The 15,033-nt window shown below is 45.7% G+C and overlaps 1 protein-coding gene across 2 annotated transcripts in view; it reads right to left on the reverse strand.

The window, feature by feature from the left end:
* USP43 (ubiquitin specific peptidase 43) overlaps window positions 1–15,033 on the reverse strand; it is an 87,863-nt gene that overhangs the window by 17,012 nt on the left and 55,818 nt on the right. For both annotated transcript variants that reach the window (XM_083725806.1, XM_083725805.1), the window contains 2 exons: window positions 7,145–7,307; window positions 3,093–3,204 (listed from right to left, as the gene is read on the reverse strand). In XM_083725806.1, coding sequence (XP_083581932.1) covers window positions 3,093–3,204; window positions 7,145–7,307 — 275 coding nt within the window. The remainder of the gene's footprint in view (window positions 1–3,092; window positions 3,205–7,144; window positions 7,308–15,033) is intronic.

Raw genomic sequence — 15,033 nt, forward strand, 5'->3', positions numbered from 1 at the left:
GGTTGAGTCCGGGAGCCCCTTAATCCCGAAATACATGAAGTGATAACAGAATGCCACTGAGCGTGGACAGAGTGTTTTTCACTCACTGCTGTGTAAGCACAGACAACCCATAAGCACCACTAGGATGGGTGAACAAGCCATGATGGGAGTGGTTTTCCAGAGAGAACCGAGGTCCCAAATGTATATAAATGAACAACTGGACTTCCCATAAAGATTTTGGGATGCTGTGCTTTCTTGGGCATTGAGGTAGCTGTAAGGATCACAGAATCATAGAGTCATCAAGTCCAACCCCCTCAAAGCAGAAATCACAATTAAAGCATCCAAGACAGACGGCCGTCCAACCTCTGCTTAAAAACCTCCAATGAAGGTCCACCACCTCCTAAGGGCATCTGTTCCACTGCCAAACAGCTCTTACTGTCAAAGTTCTTCCTGGTGTTTAGTCAGAATCTCCTTTCTTGTAACTCAGAGCCATTGCTTCAAGTCCTACCCTTCAGAGCAGACGAAAACAAGCTTGTTCCACCTTCCATGTTACAAGCTGCTTGAAGATGACTATCATATATCCTCTCAGTCTCCTCTTTCCTAGGCTAAACATACCCAGGTCCTTGAACCATTCCTCATAAGGCTTGGTTTCTGGGCCCTTAATGAAGTAGAACATTATTTTCTGCAACACCCTCATTTGGAGCAATGGCTGAAATGGCTTGCAGGAGGCAAGGAGAGTCTTGGCACCCAGTTCATGCTACCCTGAGGCCCCTGGTGCTGATGAGCACAAAACCACCACCCTCCACTTTTTGTCACAAATTACACTGGAAATGATGGGCTCTGGAGATGAATCTGGAGAGCACCTCTTCCAAAAAGAAAGCCTACTGTTTTCAGTGTTCGACTAGATAATTTTGCTATAGAAGCTGAAATAAAAATAAAAATAGCAGTACTATATGCCTGGCACATCTTCTTCCGGACCACAAAGAAGCACATCAACTTGCTATCTGCAAGCACAGGAGGGGCAGGCAAGAGCTGGGCCACACATCAGGATCAAACACTGGGAAATGCCTGCTGTAGCCATCGGTTCTTCTGCAGCTACCCTCTCAAAGCCTTCAGCAAAAAGATGAGAGCGCACCCCCAGCCACAGTGTTCACAAGGGGCCAGCTTAGTCATCCCTTCCAATTACCTTCCTGGGTACATTGCTTTGCTTCCACCCATATAAATGAATGGTGTCTATTCGCTCCTATGAGAAAAAGTAGAGACAAACTGCTGTGCGGCACTTCTGGACTACCACTATCACCACCAATGCAAGCACAGAGAAACACCATGCAGGAGTCCCTGCCACCCCTCATAATGGTAGCTCATGTGTGGCAGAGGCAGTGGTATCCTCCCAGAGATGCTCTTCTAAAGGACGTGATGCAGCAGTGGTGAGGTTGAGGGAGCGTTGGGACAACAGCCCTATACACACTCCTCTGGGGCTGTCACTGCTGCTGCCCCATACCTCCCCTAACTTTGCAGCTACCGTCTCACTTCACCCCATCCCTGTTCCCAGTGAGCACATCACTGTTGCCAGGAGGGTACCACTGCTTCTGGTGTCCCAGCCAACATAAAAGGGAAAACATGAGTCCTTGCCAAACATTCAGCGTGAACACAGACGGGAGGAAATGTCTATTTATAAACATACAACCCCTGAGAATGCTTTTTTCCACTCATTGCATGCAATCGGCAGTGTTTATTGCCGCAGTTTTTATTTCCAAATGTTCGGTTTGGAAGAAACAGAGGGGATTAGGAGGCCGGAAGCAGGATTCTCTCCCCTCCGAGAGTACTACACGGTGTCAATCATGATGGGGAAAAAGACCTGCCAAGCATCTACAAGTGACTACCCTGGATCTGGATGCAATAATCAATCTTCATTTTGCACAGGAATTTAATTTTAGGTCCCTTGTGGCAACCAATTATGATTTAATAAGCTGTAATTTAATTAAAACGCTACCCACTTAGAGCAACTCCAAAAGGCAAGTAACAGACACACAAAAATATAACACTTAAACTAAATCATTTTTCCCCTATGAGGAATTTAGTGTCTTCAGAACTAGATCAAAAGTTTATAATTTTGTCACTGTGCCTTGCTGTAAGTAAGTCCAAGTATGTGTAATGGAAATAAAGCACATTTTCCCCTGCCTTCCTTTCCTTTCCTCTGTCCTTTCTTTGCTATTGTCAATCTATATTCCAGTTTGTAAGCCTCTTGAGGCAGGGACCTGCTCTCTTATATAGAGTAAAGCACCATGTAACACCAATTCTGTGCAACCTTCACTGGCTGCCAATGCCAGGGCCAATTTAAGGTTCTGATGTTAACACTAAAACCTCTAAACAACTTTGAGCCCAAATACTTTGAAGGAGAGCCTCTCTTGGTACCTGTCAGCCAAGGTACTGAGATCTGCTGCCGGTGGCGGGGGTCAGAGCACTGCTCATGATCCCAAAACGCAGGACAGGGACTTTTCAGTGGTGGCATCCTGCCCATAAAATGACCCCACCCAGGATGTTTTGGTTGTCACCCTCATTACTGAGTTTCTGACAGTCGTAAGTCACATCTCTTCACTTGGGTCTTTGGGAGAGGTTGATGCTGTTCTGCATTGATTTGGTTGCATTAATTAAGGTGAAGGCCAGATTATTGTTCTACATTACTACGTTTTTGTGTGCTTCGACGGAACTGATTGTTTTAATGATATTTCTCTACACTGCCCCACGATTCTTGCTGATGAAGGGTAGTTAAGCAAATAAACAATTTGAAATGGAAAAGAAATATACAAATAACTACAGCTACAGGCCAATAATTGCCTGTAAGTGGAGGCAGTTTCCCCTGCCCCATCATGATTTGTGACTTGGGAGAGCGATGGCTGCTTCCTAAGGGATTTGGGGCAGAGGTTAGGATGACCCAAGAGCTCCCTGGCATGCTTACTGACTCTTGGCACTCTGTTCCTGCTTAATTTTTGCTGTGAGTACAGTATGTTCTGTAAGAAGCTGCTACCCTTCAAACATTGCATCTCTCCTACTGCCAGGAGCAGGAGAAACAGGGCAGATGCAACAGTGCCTGGACAGCAGGATGGACTCACCTGTACTTGGGCCTCCCTTCTCATCAGATAGCGCATTTTGCCCAGGATGCACTGCTGAAGCTGATCCCACAACATGGCTCTGTCTTCCCGCATCAGTAAAGGTGGGCCAAACCTGAAAAACACATTAGAGAATTGCTGTAGGTTGTGCAAAGAAACTAGCCTTCGGGTGCCTTTTGCTCACTTAGTGATACAAAAGAAGCCAAGACATCACTCACTCCCTGGCAGAGGTATCTAAATTTTAAAGTTACTTCCCAATGAAATGAAGGGTGGAATTCAACATCACATTAATTTGATCATGCCAGCAGGGACTTATTTCAGAATAGCCGACTGCCAGAGTTCAGAAAGAAAGATGCTCTAAATTTCCCACTTCTCCTCCTCCGTCACCCATCATTTTGCCCAGGCCCATTGCTCTCCGGGAAAAGCAACTACATTTCAGATGTCAGGGGATAACGGAGCAGCATCTCTGAGGTTGGGATGATATTCTTCCCAGGCTGCTACCCAACTGGAATGTTACCATTCAGGTGACCTTCTGCTGACCCTAGACAATGGGCAGCCAGCAAACTAAAGTCCCATTGCTGTTCCTGGGTAGGAAAAGAGCATCCTGCACTCAAGCCACTAATATAAATGCCTGCACTTTTTAAAGCATTCACACCAACATGCTTCTTGACCTGGGGAAGGACCATAGCTCAGTGATAGAATATAACCTTCCATGTATAAGGTCCCAGATTCAATCCCTAGCAACTCCAGGAAAGGCTGGAGACGACCCCTGTCTGAAACCCTGGAGGGTCACTGCCCATCAGCGCAAACTATACTGAGCAGGATGGATTCAGTGGTCTGACTTGCTCTAAGGCAGCTTCCTATATTCCCTATGTTTGTTCAGCCAGTTCTCCCCTGTCTGGCTGCACTTCTCCCCAACTGATACTACCGGAGAAGGGAAGAATGATTAAGGGGTGACTGGTAGAGCATTCATGTTTTCTTGAATGGCTGGCAGTGGTGGTGGCGGTTACATTACCAATCTCAGCTTTCTCTACGTAGACTAAAGGGAAGTTCATCAAGACGAAGGGTGCAAGACCAGCAGGAGGCAGTGCAGGCAAAGGATTGAGGGAAACAGTCTCTCTCTCTGTGTTCTCACCCTGTTGTACATTTCGCCAGTCCTTTGCATCAGTCAGCTTTACTGGGTGCAAGAAAGCTCCCCAAGCAATATCCAATGTCGTGATGAGACGTGAAAGCACAAACTAAGCGAATTCTGAAATAACTTGATCGGTTTTGCAAGAGGGGTAAACTAAGAGGTAAACGTACTATGAGAAATCTATGCAAATAAATGAACTTGCATGGGTCTCTGGCATAATACTCAACCAGTTCCCCAGTGTTCTAGAAAATCTTGTTTGGCCATTTCCAAAGCAGATTACAAACTTCGCATGCTAGTCACCTGTGAGATATAAAAACAGGTGGGCTGGATAACCTGGAAATGCTTCAAGTCATCTATTGCCAATCAAAATGCCATGTCTGGAAATTTTGCATTTTATGGCAGATATTTGCTCAGGACTTTCCTCTGATTCATCATTCTCCTCAGGTGTGATCAGATCTTGTACTCCACGGTCTACTATGAAATGGGCGGGAAGGAGTTGAACAAATTTAGGCTGAGGGCAGGCGGGCTTAGGGACTATGCAAATCGACTAAATGGAAAGCTAAATCTTATTTCCACTTCAAAGCCAATATAATTGTTTGAGGGAAAGCCTAGGCTGGCTGGATAGTCTGCATGAAAGATTTGGGGCAGGCAAGTCTTCAACTGCAAAGGCTAACTTTCTTTGGCAAAATATTTTCTTTTTGAGTTAAAAAAAAACCAAAAAAACTCCACATAGCCCTTTACTAGTTCTGCAACTAAAAGCAAATGAAACCTGGTCTCATATATCCATCCCAGAAAAAAGTGTGTGTGTTTTTCCGCTTTTTTTATTTTCCATACTAAAACTATTTTGCTTGTTTTGAAAGTATTTTCTTTATTTCTTTATGAATTTAAACATATTTGACCTAGGGATTCAAGAGACTGCACTTTTTGATCTGAACTGCTTGATCCCATGCTCTTAAAAGTTCCCCAGGCTGAAAGTTGACAGCTGGGCACTCAAAACTCTGGTGGTGCCAGGGTAACTCTCAGCCAGACTTGACAGATTGGAACTCCAGGCTCCTTTGGTCAGCTTGCAGAACTCAAAAGACTGAGTCTCCTAAGAGCTACAAAGAGAATTAATGGAAATGATAGGAAGAGAAGCCAGGAAAAGCTTTCTCCCTTCAAAATCAAATAAGGGGGGGGGGGGACAAGCAAACCACTTGATCTATTGGAGACATATACCCTCCAGTTCCAGTTTAGGGTGGCTAGTCACACATTGCCACAAAAGGGGTGGGGAATGCATCTCCAGAAGAGGTTTGCATACACAAATTTACATTTTTAAATGCAAATTCAGAAATGATTGCCATTAATTTAAACAGAAATGCAACATAATGGGCAAGACAATGTACTCAAAGCTCATGTTTTCCCCCAAAGAATAACTGGTAACTGTAGTTACTGTACAACTCCCAGGATTCTTTGGGGAGAAGACATGTGCTTTAAATGTATGGTGTGTGCACAAGTGACCTCTTTGCCTGCTTAATCTGCTATCCAGCAGCTAACTGTTGATGGGCAACTTCAAGACCTCTGCTCCCCCACCTTAAGGTTCCTGTAAAATAGATGACCCTTCAAAGAGAAGACCGCTGCCCCCTCATAGACTGTCCTCTGAAAAAATAGGAGACAGAGCTACCATCACCACCCATTTGCTGCAATGTGACATAACCAAAAGTGTAGATTCAAGTAAGTTCCTGCTACCTTCTCCTCTAATGCATCTTATAAGCTCTTATCTTGTTCTGACAACTATCAGTACCCCATTTCCTGAGCCCTGCAATCTGCGTGTGCTGTTTGGCTGAATAAATGGGGTACGAAAAGGACAGACAAAAGTTCTAGGAATCAAGCCATATAGTTCTTTTCCCTGCAAAAGCACTTGGGCTGGGAGGAGGGGGGAGGGAGACATGCTAGGCCTGCCTACGTAACACGGAAATATTGCTAGATAAATTGCCCTCCATAAAGCTCAGCATGTTACAAGCCGTTTCCCAGCCGATGACTGGTTTATTAGCCACTGCAAGCATGCAGAGCGTTACTTAATGACATTTGGGATGTGCAATGTGAATTCATTACCCGCCTACAGTGCTTTTGCATCCAATCGCCCTCCCGCAAGCTCCTCGCAGCCATCAGTGGCTGGTAAACCAAGTGCAGCTCTTCCCCCCCACCTCCATCCACATCTCCAGCATGGGAAAGAAATGGGCTTTTGAAGGAACAAGTGGCACACCGGGCAGAACACCGCTGCAGGCCAAATGGTCCAAAGCACAGCTCAGGACACTCGGCAGTTTTTTTCTCCAGACCCACTGCACAGCTTGATTTGGCTGAAGCGACAGCGCTCCCATTCCAAGCCCCTTCGTCACCAAGTGGAGACAATTAACTTGCCACTAGGCTTGCTTTATCAGAGCTCAACATTAATGTTACACAGCCCAGATGTTGTGCCAAATGACACAAAGGAAACTGCTCTTAACAAGCCCAGCTGCTGCTTCTGTGATTGCTTCCGGCTTTTTCAGAGCTGCTAATCAGCAAGCTGGGATCTAGAAGACAAAAAAAAAAAAAACAAGCAACTAACTCACTCCCAAGCTCGAAGTCCCATCCGTCTGAAAAGGCCTCTGCAAGCCTGAGAGTAACAGGGGACGGCCAACAGGTCAAGTGCCCATTTCAGGAAAGGCACCTAAGAAACTGTGTTATGCTGTGTCAGACCATTGGTCCATCTAGCTCCGTTATTGTCCACACTGACTGGCAGTGGTCCTCCAGGGTTTCAGACAGGGAGTCTCTCCTAGCCCTACCTGGTGATGCTAGGAATTGAACCTGGGATCTTTGGCATGCAAAGCTGAAGCTCTGCCATTGAGCCACAGTGGCAGAACTCTTAACCGTTCTAGCAAGAGCTTTCCTGCTGGGCAGGACTTACCGCACGGCTTGCTGCCCTGCCCCAGCCACATTACAGACAAGGAGCAGGATCCTGCCCCCTCCGCCATGGTGCAGGAACTCCGATGAAATGGCCCCGTTATGAGCCAAGCGCTGGCCTTCGGGCTCAGAAGAGTTGGGAGAGGATGGCAGGCTGTGGGGACAACCTGGGAAAAGGAAAGAATAACGCACATGAGTAAATCCCCAAGGCATCCCTCTCCTCTACTGGACAACTACTTTGGGAATGGCTTAAAGAAGAAGATAGGAAGAGGTGATGGATCAGGCCAGTGGTCCATCTAGCCCAACATCCTAGAGCAGCATCTGGGAAGCCTGAAAGGTCCTGCACACAATTGCACTCTGCCTACCTGCGACTCCCAGAATGGTACTGCCTTCAGTCATGGACACAGGGCATAGCCATCATGGCTGCTATCCATGGATAACCCAACCTTCCATGAATTTGTGCAATGTTCTTTTAAAGCCATCAAAGTTGGTGGCGATCAGCTTCTCCTGGGGGAGTGAGTTCCAAAGTTTAACTATGAGCTTTTAATATCATTCAGGTATACTGAGCCGAGGCCGTTTAAAGGTCAGCACCAACACTTTGACTTGTGCTCAGAAATGTGCTGGGAGCCAGTGAAGAACCTTTAGGACAGGTGTTATGTGGTCCTGGCAGCTACTCTCAGTCACCAGTCTAGCTGCTGCATTGTGGATTAGCTGCAGTTTCTGAGTCACTTTCAAAGGTAGCCCCACACAGGGCGCATTGCAGTAGTCCAAGCAGGAGATAACCAGAGTATGTACTGTTGTAATTCTGGCCCGGTCAGAGGTATGTGCCTATCTATACAGGCACCGGCTGAATTCTTTTGACCTCCCTCCGGCGACTCCCGGCAGGAAAAACCCGAGGTCCGTTCCGGCGATTTTCCTCAGGCTGTGAGAAAAACACACCAACTGCTTCTCCTCCTCCCTGCATATCCCCAGGGAGGGGAATCAGACACAGACAGAAATGTAACTACATGTCTTTATTTCTGTCTCTAGCAGTTATACAGTAAAAGATGTCTGCTCTCTTCAACAAACAGAGAGAAAACTCTGGTGAGACAGTGTGCCAGTAGGTAGGATTTCAGCCAGCATATCAGATGGAGTTGGTAGACAGCTGCCCTGGACACAGAATTAACCTGCACCTCCAAGAACAGTTGTGAGTCCAAAATGACCCCCAGACTGGTCCTTTAGTTATCCCATTCAGGACCAGGGAGTCTCCCATACTTGCCTGCCCCCTGTCCCCCAGAAACAGTACTTTTTACTTATCAGACTTCTATCTCAACCCAGTAACACCCATTCATCCTCCAACTACCCCCAGACAATCACATAGGACATTCACTGCCTTCACTGGTTCTGCTTTAAAAGACAGGTAGAGCTGGGTATCACCTACATATTGGTGAACACTCAACCCCAACCCCCTGATGACCCCCCCCCCAATGGTTTCATATAGATGTTGAAAAGAATTGGGGAGAGGATGGAGCCCCAAGCCACCCCACAAGTAAGCGCCCAGGGGTCTGAACAATCATCCCCACACACCACCTTCTGGACAAGCCCAGGAGGAAGGAGTGGAACCACTGAATAACAGTGCCCCCAGCTCCCTCCCACCCCCATACCATTGTAAATAAAACCCATGAGAGCTGCAGGGTTGGGGGGGAGTTTCCTAATTATAATAGATAGCAAGGGAATAAGATGACTCGAGATTTGCGGGCTCTCAATTTCCAGAAAATCTAGACACAGATCATCCGAAATTCATAAGATATAGGGCATATTGCCTTAGAACAAAGGTTTGACAAAATGATTCAGATTAATCCCTTCCAGATCTGCGATTCTGCAAGGAAGAATAAATATTAACACTCTCAACAAGTTGGTGTCTATTATCACCAGCAATAAACGCTCATGCATAATCAGTCCAATCTGCACCTCCAATTTGCAGCTAGATCTGTCCACCTCCCCAGATCTGGGCTGCGCAATTCATCAAAACCACCTGGCAACAGGGCTGTCCAAAAGGCAGGATTGCCATGAACTTCATCTCCCGGATCTGCGTGCACTGTCTCCTCTGATGTTTTTCAATTAAGGCCTCTTGTTTAGCCCGGAGAGGCAATAAATCACTGCCACGACACTTTGTCTCCATTTTTCCTTCTCATTTTGCATATAAAAGCTAATCCATCCCAAAATGCAGCCATAAGTGCCAAGGATCAGCTCATCCCCATTCTCCTCTCAGCACCTGGCTTCTTCCCCACCAAACTGCCCTCTTGAAGCCTCAGCCTTGCAAAGTCCATATCCTGTATACCTGAAGGAGCGTCTCCACCCCCATCATTCAGCCCGGACACTGAGATCCAGCGCCGAGGGCCTTCTGGCGGTTCCCTCATTGCGAGAAGTGAGGTTACAGGGAACCAGGCAGAGGGCCTTCTCAGTAGTGGTGTCCGCCCTGTGGAACGCCCTCCCTTCAGATGTGAAGGAAATAAACAGCTATCTTATCTTTAAAAGACATCTGAAGGCAGCCCTGTTTAGGGAAGTTTTTAATATTTAATGCTGTATTGTTTTTAACACTTGATTGGAAGCCGCCCAGAGTGGCTGGGGAGGCTCAGCCAGATGGGCGGGGTTTAAATGGTGAATTATTATTATTATTATTATTATTATTATTATTATTATTATTATTATCATCATCATCATCCAGGGAAGTATCTCAGAATTCACAGCTGCGGGATTCTCAAATCGGACCTGACCTCACCCCCACTCACCTCCCCCTCTCCACCTCTCCCCCCCCTCTTTTCTTCCTAATGTCTCAACAAACAAAACTGATCTGTAAAAAAATGTTACTTGGAAAAAGAGAGAGAGAGAGAGAGAGAGAGATTACACATACTTTTGTAAACCAAGAGAATTTTTAATAAAAATACATTAAAAAAATATTGGGATGAACTTGGAAGTCACGTTTGGCTCATTTATCAAATCGACAGAATGAAGCAGTAATGTGCTTTCTGGCCTGTGGCTCCACTTCAGGCTGAAGGCAGGGGTTACATCTTTGAATGCTTCCTCCCCCCCCCCACTGAAACAGACTCAAACACCTGTCATGTATGATCTAGTTGAGATTCCTGTGTTGCAGGGGGTTGACTAGATGACCCTCAGGGTCCCTTTCCAACTCTACAATTCTATTACTCTATGATTCTACACAGAGCAGGTGGAAGCATGTCGAATATTTATTATTGTTTCCCCAAAAAACTTCTGGGTTTCTTTAGAAGAGGCACCATCGTTCCCCTTTGCCTCTCTTTTCTTTTCTTGTTCTTTGCGGGCTTTTAGCCTCGCTACACCCTCCTGCCACTCCAGGATTCACAACACCTCCCAGCTCCCTGACTTGGAGCTCTTTGGATCTCTAGTGGCATTTTACAGACTGTAAAACCAATTTATCTCGATTCAGAGCCTGACCTTTCGAAGCACGGATGGCTTGGCTGCCTGCCAGGTCCATGGGAGGCTAAAAATAACTTCTTGTATTAGTCACAAAACAGAGATGGGTCCCCTTTTGGCAATACACTAATTATAAAACTGTATTGATCACAGATCTGCCATGCGGAGGATGGAGCAAGCGTGTTTTCTCCTGCTCCAGAGGCTAGGACCCAAACCAATGGATTCAAAGTTACAAGGAAGGAGATTACAACTAAACATCAGGAAGAACTTACTGACAGTAAGAGCTGTTCGACAATGGACAGAGGTGGTGGAGTCTCTTTCCTTGGAGGTTTTTAAGCAGAGGATGGGTGGCCTTCTGTGATCTAGGGTGATCTAGTTGAGATCCTTGCATTGCAGGGGGCTGGACCATATGACCCTCTGGTCCCTTCCAATGCTACAATTCTACAATCCAAGTGAGTCTCTAGAGCAGCCTTTCTCAACCTGTGGGTCCCCAGATGTTGTTGGACTACAACTCCCATCACCTCTAGCTAGCAAGGCCAGAACTCAGGGATGATGGGAGTTGCAGTCCAACAACATCTGGGGACCCACAGGTTGAGAACCGCTGCTCTAGAGCAACAACATCAGGAGTTCCCAAAAATCATTGTCCCCAAAAGGTACCCAAAGCACACAGCGGCATGAGTCCACCTGTGACATTTCAGTCAAACTCTCGAGATCCAGTGACCCTCCCATCAACCCCAGCCAGCGGTCATGAATGATGGGAGTTGTAATCCAACAAGACCCTTGCCATAGAGTTTGGCTGAGCTGGCACAGGTGGGTTCATGCTGCCACCACCTTCCAATGCCTAGGGGCATCTTCCAGGGACTGTGGGTTTTTGTGTCTGTGTGTGTGTTTGGAGATGCTTCATGTTGTTGCTCTACAGCAGACATAGGCAAACTCGGCGCTCCAGATGTTTTGGGACTACAACTCCCATCATCCCTAGCTAACAGGGCCAGTGGTCAGGGATGGTGGGAGTTGTAGTCCGTAAACAGCTTGAGGGCTGAGTTTGCCTATACCTGCTCTACAGACTCACTCACTACCTGTGATAAAACAGAATTTTGCAATTCATGTGTTTCCAGGAGGGGATCTGTCTCCTTGTTGTTTTTCCCAGGTACACCTGCCTGAGCTTGCACAGTAGCCATGGAACTAGAAGAAGGTAAGAAGAGCCTGCTGACCAGACAGGAAGACTGCAAGCTGGAGATGAATGCACAAACACCTGCAATTCCCAACAAGTGGTACTGTATGGGAGCAGGCAACTTGTGAAAGTGGAGGTGGAACTCTAGGGCTTTTCACCTTCTTTGAGACACCTGCCAATGGGAGGTGGAGTCCAACATCATTCTCAGTCCCATCTTAGGCCTGCCACCTCTCTTTCATCTGCCTGCTGATAACTGGAATGAAAACAATTGCAAACAGCTAAATCACGTCTGTTTCCATTTCACCTACGTTAGGGGAGACATTTTCCCCATGGGCTTTTTCCCCCTGAATGGTTCGATATAGCTGCATTATCACTACAAACCTAAACCACTTTCAGTGTTTCAAGCTTAAACTGAGAAACCTTGGAATGCTGTGCAGGAGAGGGTATGGGCATATCTTTTCCTGCTGTACATCATGAACTAGTTCACAGCATAACATTCCCCAAATGCCTGAAAGGCAGAGGCAGAACACCATAGTAAAGCAGGCTTAGGGGCAGATAGCAGCCTCCCCCAACCTGGTGCTCTCCAAATGGCCATGCTGGGGGGGGGGGGGGTATCTGGAGGATCCCAGGTTGAGAAAGTTGGTCTGTACCTATCCTGTAACAAGTGTTCCTAATCTTTTACACACACGCACGCGCGCGCACGCGCGCACACACACACACATATATATATATATATATATATGCAGGTTTTGGTGTCCTCGGGTGTCTTCCCGTGTAAAAGTTGGGGTGTCTAGGCGACGTTTCGACAAGGTCTCACTCGTCATCTTCAGGCTGGTGCTTTCGGCTTCTTGTTACTGGAACAGAGCGGGATCTCAATGTTTGAGTTCCTATAAATACTGTAGAGGGGGTGTGGTGTCTAGCCTCCAATGTTCTGGGCAGAGAGGAAGTTCCCAGGAGGTCAAGAGGTCAAGTTCAAGAGGTCAAGACACAAAGACTTTAGCAACTAATCCACACCTAATGACCCACCTAAGTGGTACTCAGGATATCACTCAAGAAATCACTCAAGGTATCTCTCAAGTAATTAAGGAACAAAAGAAGAAAAGGCACACTAGCCTGGGAACTTCCTCTCTGCCCAGAACATTGGAGGCTAGACACCACACCCCCTCTACAGTATTTATAGGAACTCAAACATTGAGATCCCGCTCTGTTCCAGTAACAAGAAGCCGAAAGCACCAGCCTGAAGATGACGAGTGAGACCTCGTCGAAACGTCGCCTAGACACCCCAACTTTTACACGGGAAGACACCCGAGGACACCAAAACCTGCATTCCTGTACCCGTGAAAATCTACGAAAGCATATATATATATATATATATATATATATATATATATGCAGGTTTTGGTGTCCTCGGGTGTCTTCCCGTGTAAAAGTTGGGGTGTCTAGGCGACGTTTTACACGGGAAGACACCCGAGGACACCAAAACCTGCATTCCTGTACCCGTGAAAATCTACGAAAGCATATATATATATATATATATATATATATATATATATATATATATAATTTTAAAATAGATACATTTCTGCCAGGAAAGCCAGGAAAGCAAACAAACAAATATACAATCAAATAAACAAACTATGAATTGACAGGCAGTAGCAATATATCAAACCTATCCATTCTTAAGGAAATCAGCCCTGAGTGCTCACTGGAAGGACAGGTCCTGAAGCTGAGGCTCCAATACTTTGGCCACCTCAAGACTCCCTGGAAAAGACCCTGATGTTGGGAAAGAAGGAGGGCACAGGGAGAAGGGGATGACAGAGGACGAGATGGTTGGACAGTGTTCTCAAAGCTACCAACATGAGTTTGACCAAACTGCGGGAGGCAGTGGAAGACAGGAGTGCCTTGCGTGCTCTGGTCCATGGGGTCAAGAAGAGTCGGACACAACTAAACAACTAAACAACAACAAAGCAATATATGAAACAACACAATTCTTATCACTAACATCCTTTGTACTCCCAATGATGTGAACGATTGTAAAACAAGAAATTAAAAATGACTTCCAATTAGTCTCGCTGTACTTTATCTGTTGATTATCTTATACCGTACAGTTACATATTTCTTATATAGTTTCCGTTAACTTCCCTACAAACTTATAATCATACAATGCAAGGTTCAGTCTGATTCTGCCAATAAGTTTTCTTTTATACCGTAATTTTTTTAGTACTTTCTGTCTTTTTTTTTACAAGTGTTCCTAATCTAATGCTGCCTTTCACCTGGATTATAGCTTTGTAGTCCAAATAGTGCTTCCTAGAGCATGGAGCTGATAACACCAAGGTTGCAGGTTCGGTCCCCGTATATTCCTGCATTGCAGAGGGATTGACTAGATGATCCTCAAGGTCCCTTCCAACTCTACAATTTTATGATTTTGTGATTCATATTGGTAACAAGTTAGGACTAGGGAAACAAAGCATACTAAAATGTAAGAGTTTTTTTCTGATAAAATATGACCTTGCATATTTGGTGCAAAAGAAAAAGAAAAGAAAAGAAAACCCAACTGCATACAGAACAATACGCACCGGTTACTCATTGCAAAATATCAGCTTGTTGTACTTTATTTATCTTTTGCCACAACAAGGAATCATAAAGAATAGAACAGATGGGAAGTGGGGGTGGAGAGGGGGCGAAATAGCTGCAGCAAACAAACACTGGGAGAAAAGAAAAGCTCTAGTGAACTGTGGTGTCTCCCAGCATTGAAACACTCAGAAAAATTAACAGGTTTATCAAGTGTTTGCAAGGAGGTTACGTGATGTCACTGATTTATTGAGCATTCATTTCTTATTTGTTTGCAGGGAAGTTAGACAACATGCCATACAACTTTTATCCCACACTTCCCAGTGTATTTTTCTACCACTTTGCTTATTACAAAAAGGTCCCATCTGGGGGAGTAAGCCAGTTTGCTTTAAGAGCACCATGTTAATATTCATTTATTCATCAACCTGATTAATCAACATGAATTTCCTGGTACATGATCTGAATCCCACCTGAAAATAGCAATGGTCTGGAAGCATCCTTTGAGCAATTCACTGTTCAGAAATCAGCTTTCCCAAATGGCCCAGGGCCACCTCTGAATGCATGTGTGGAGCTACTTTTGTGAATGCACCTATGTATCAAACTCGCCTTGTATGCAGAAGGTTAATGCCTCCTGGTGAAACCTTGCAGCCTCCATGATGCGCAAATTTTCCCAAGTTGGCAAAGGGAGGTGCTTTCAAACAACTCTGAGATGACCCTAG

This window comes from Podarcis gaigeae (assembly GCF_964106915.1).
Source record: "Podarcis gaigeae genome assembly, chromosome: 2".
Lineage (NCBI taxonomy): Eukaryota > Metazoa > Chordata > Lepidosauria > Squamata > Lacertidae > Podarcis > Podarcis gaigeae.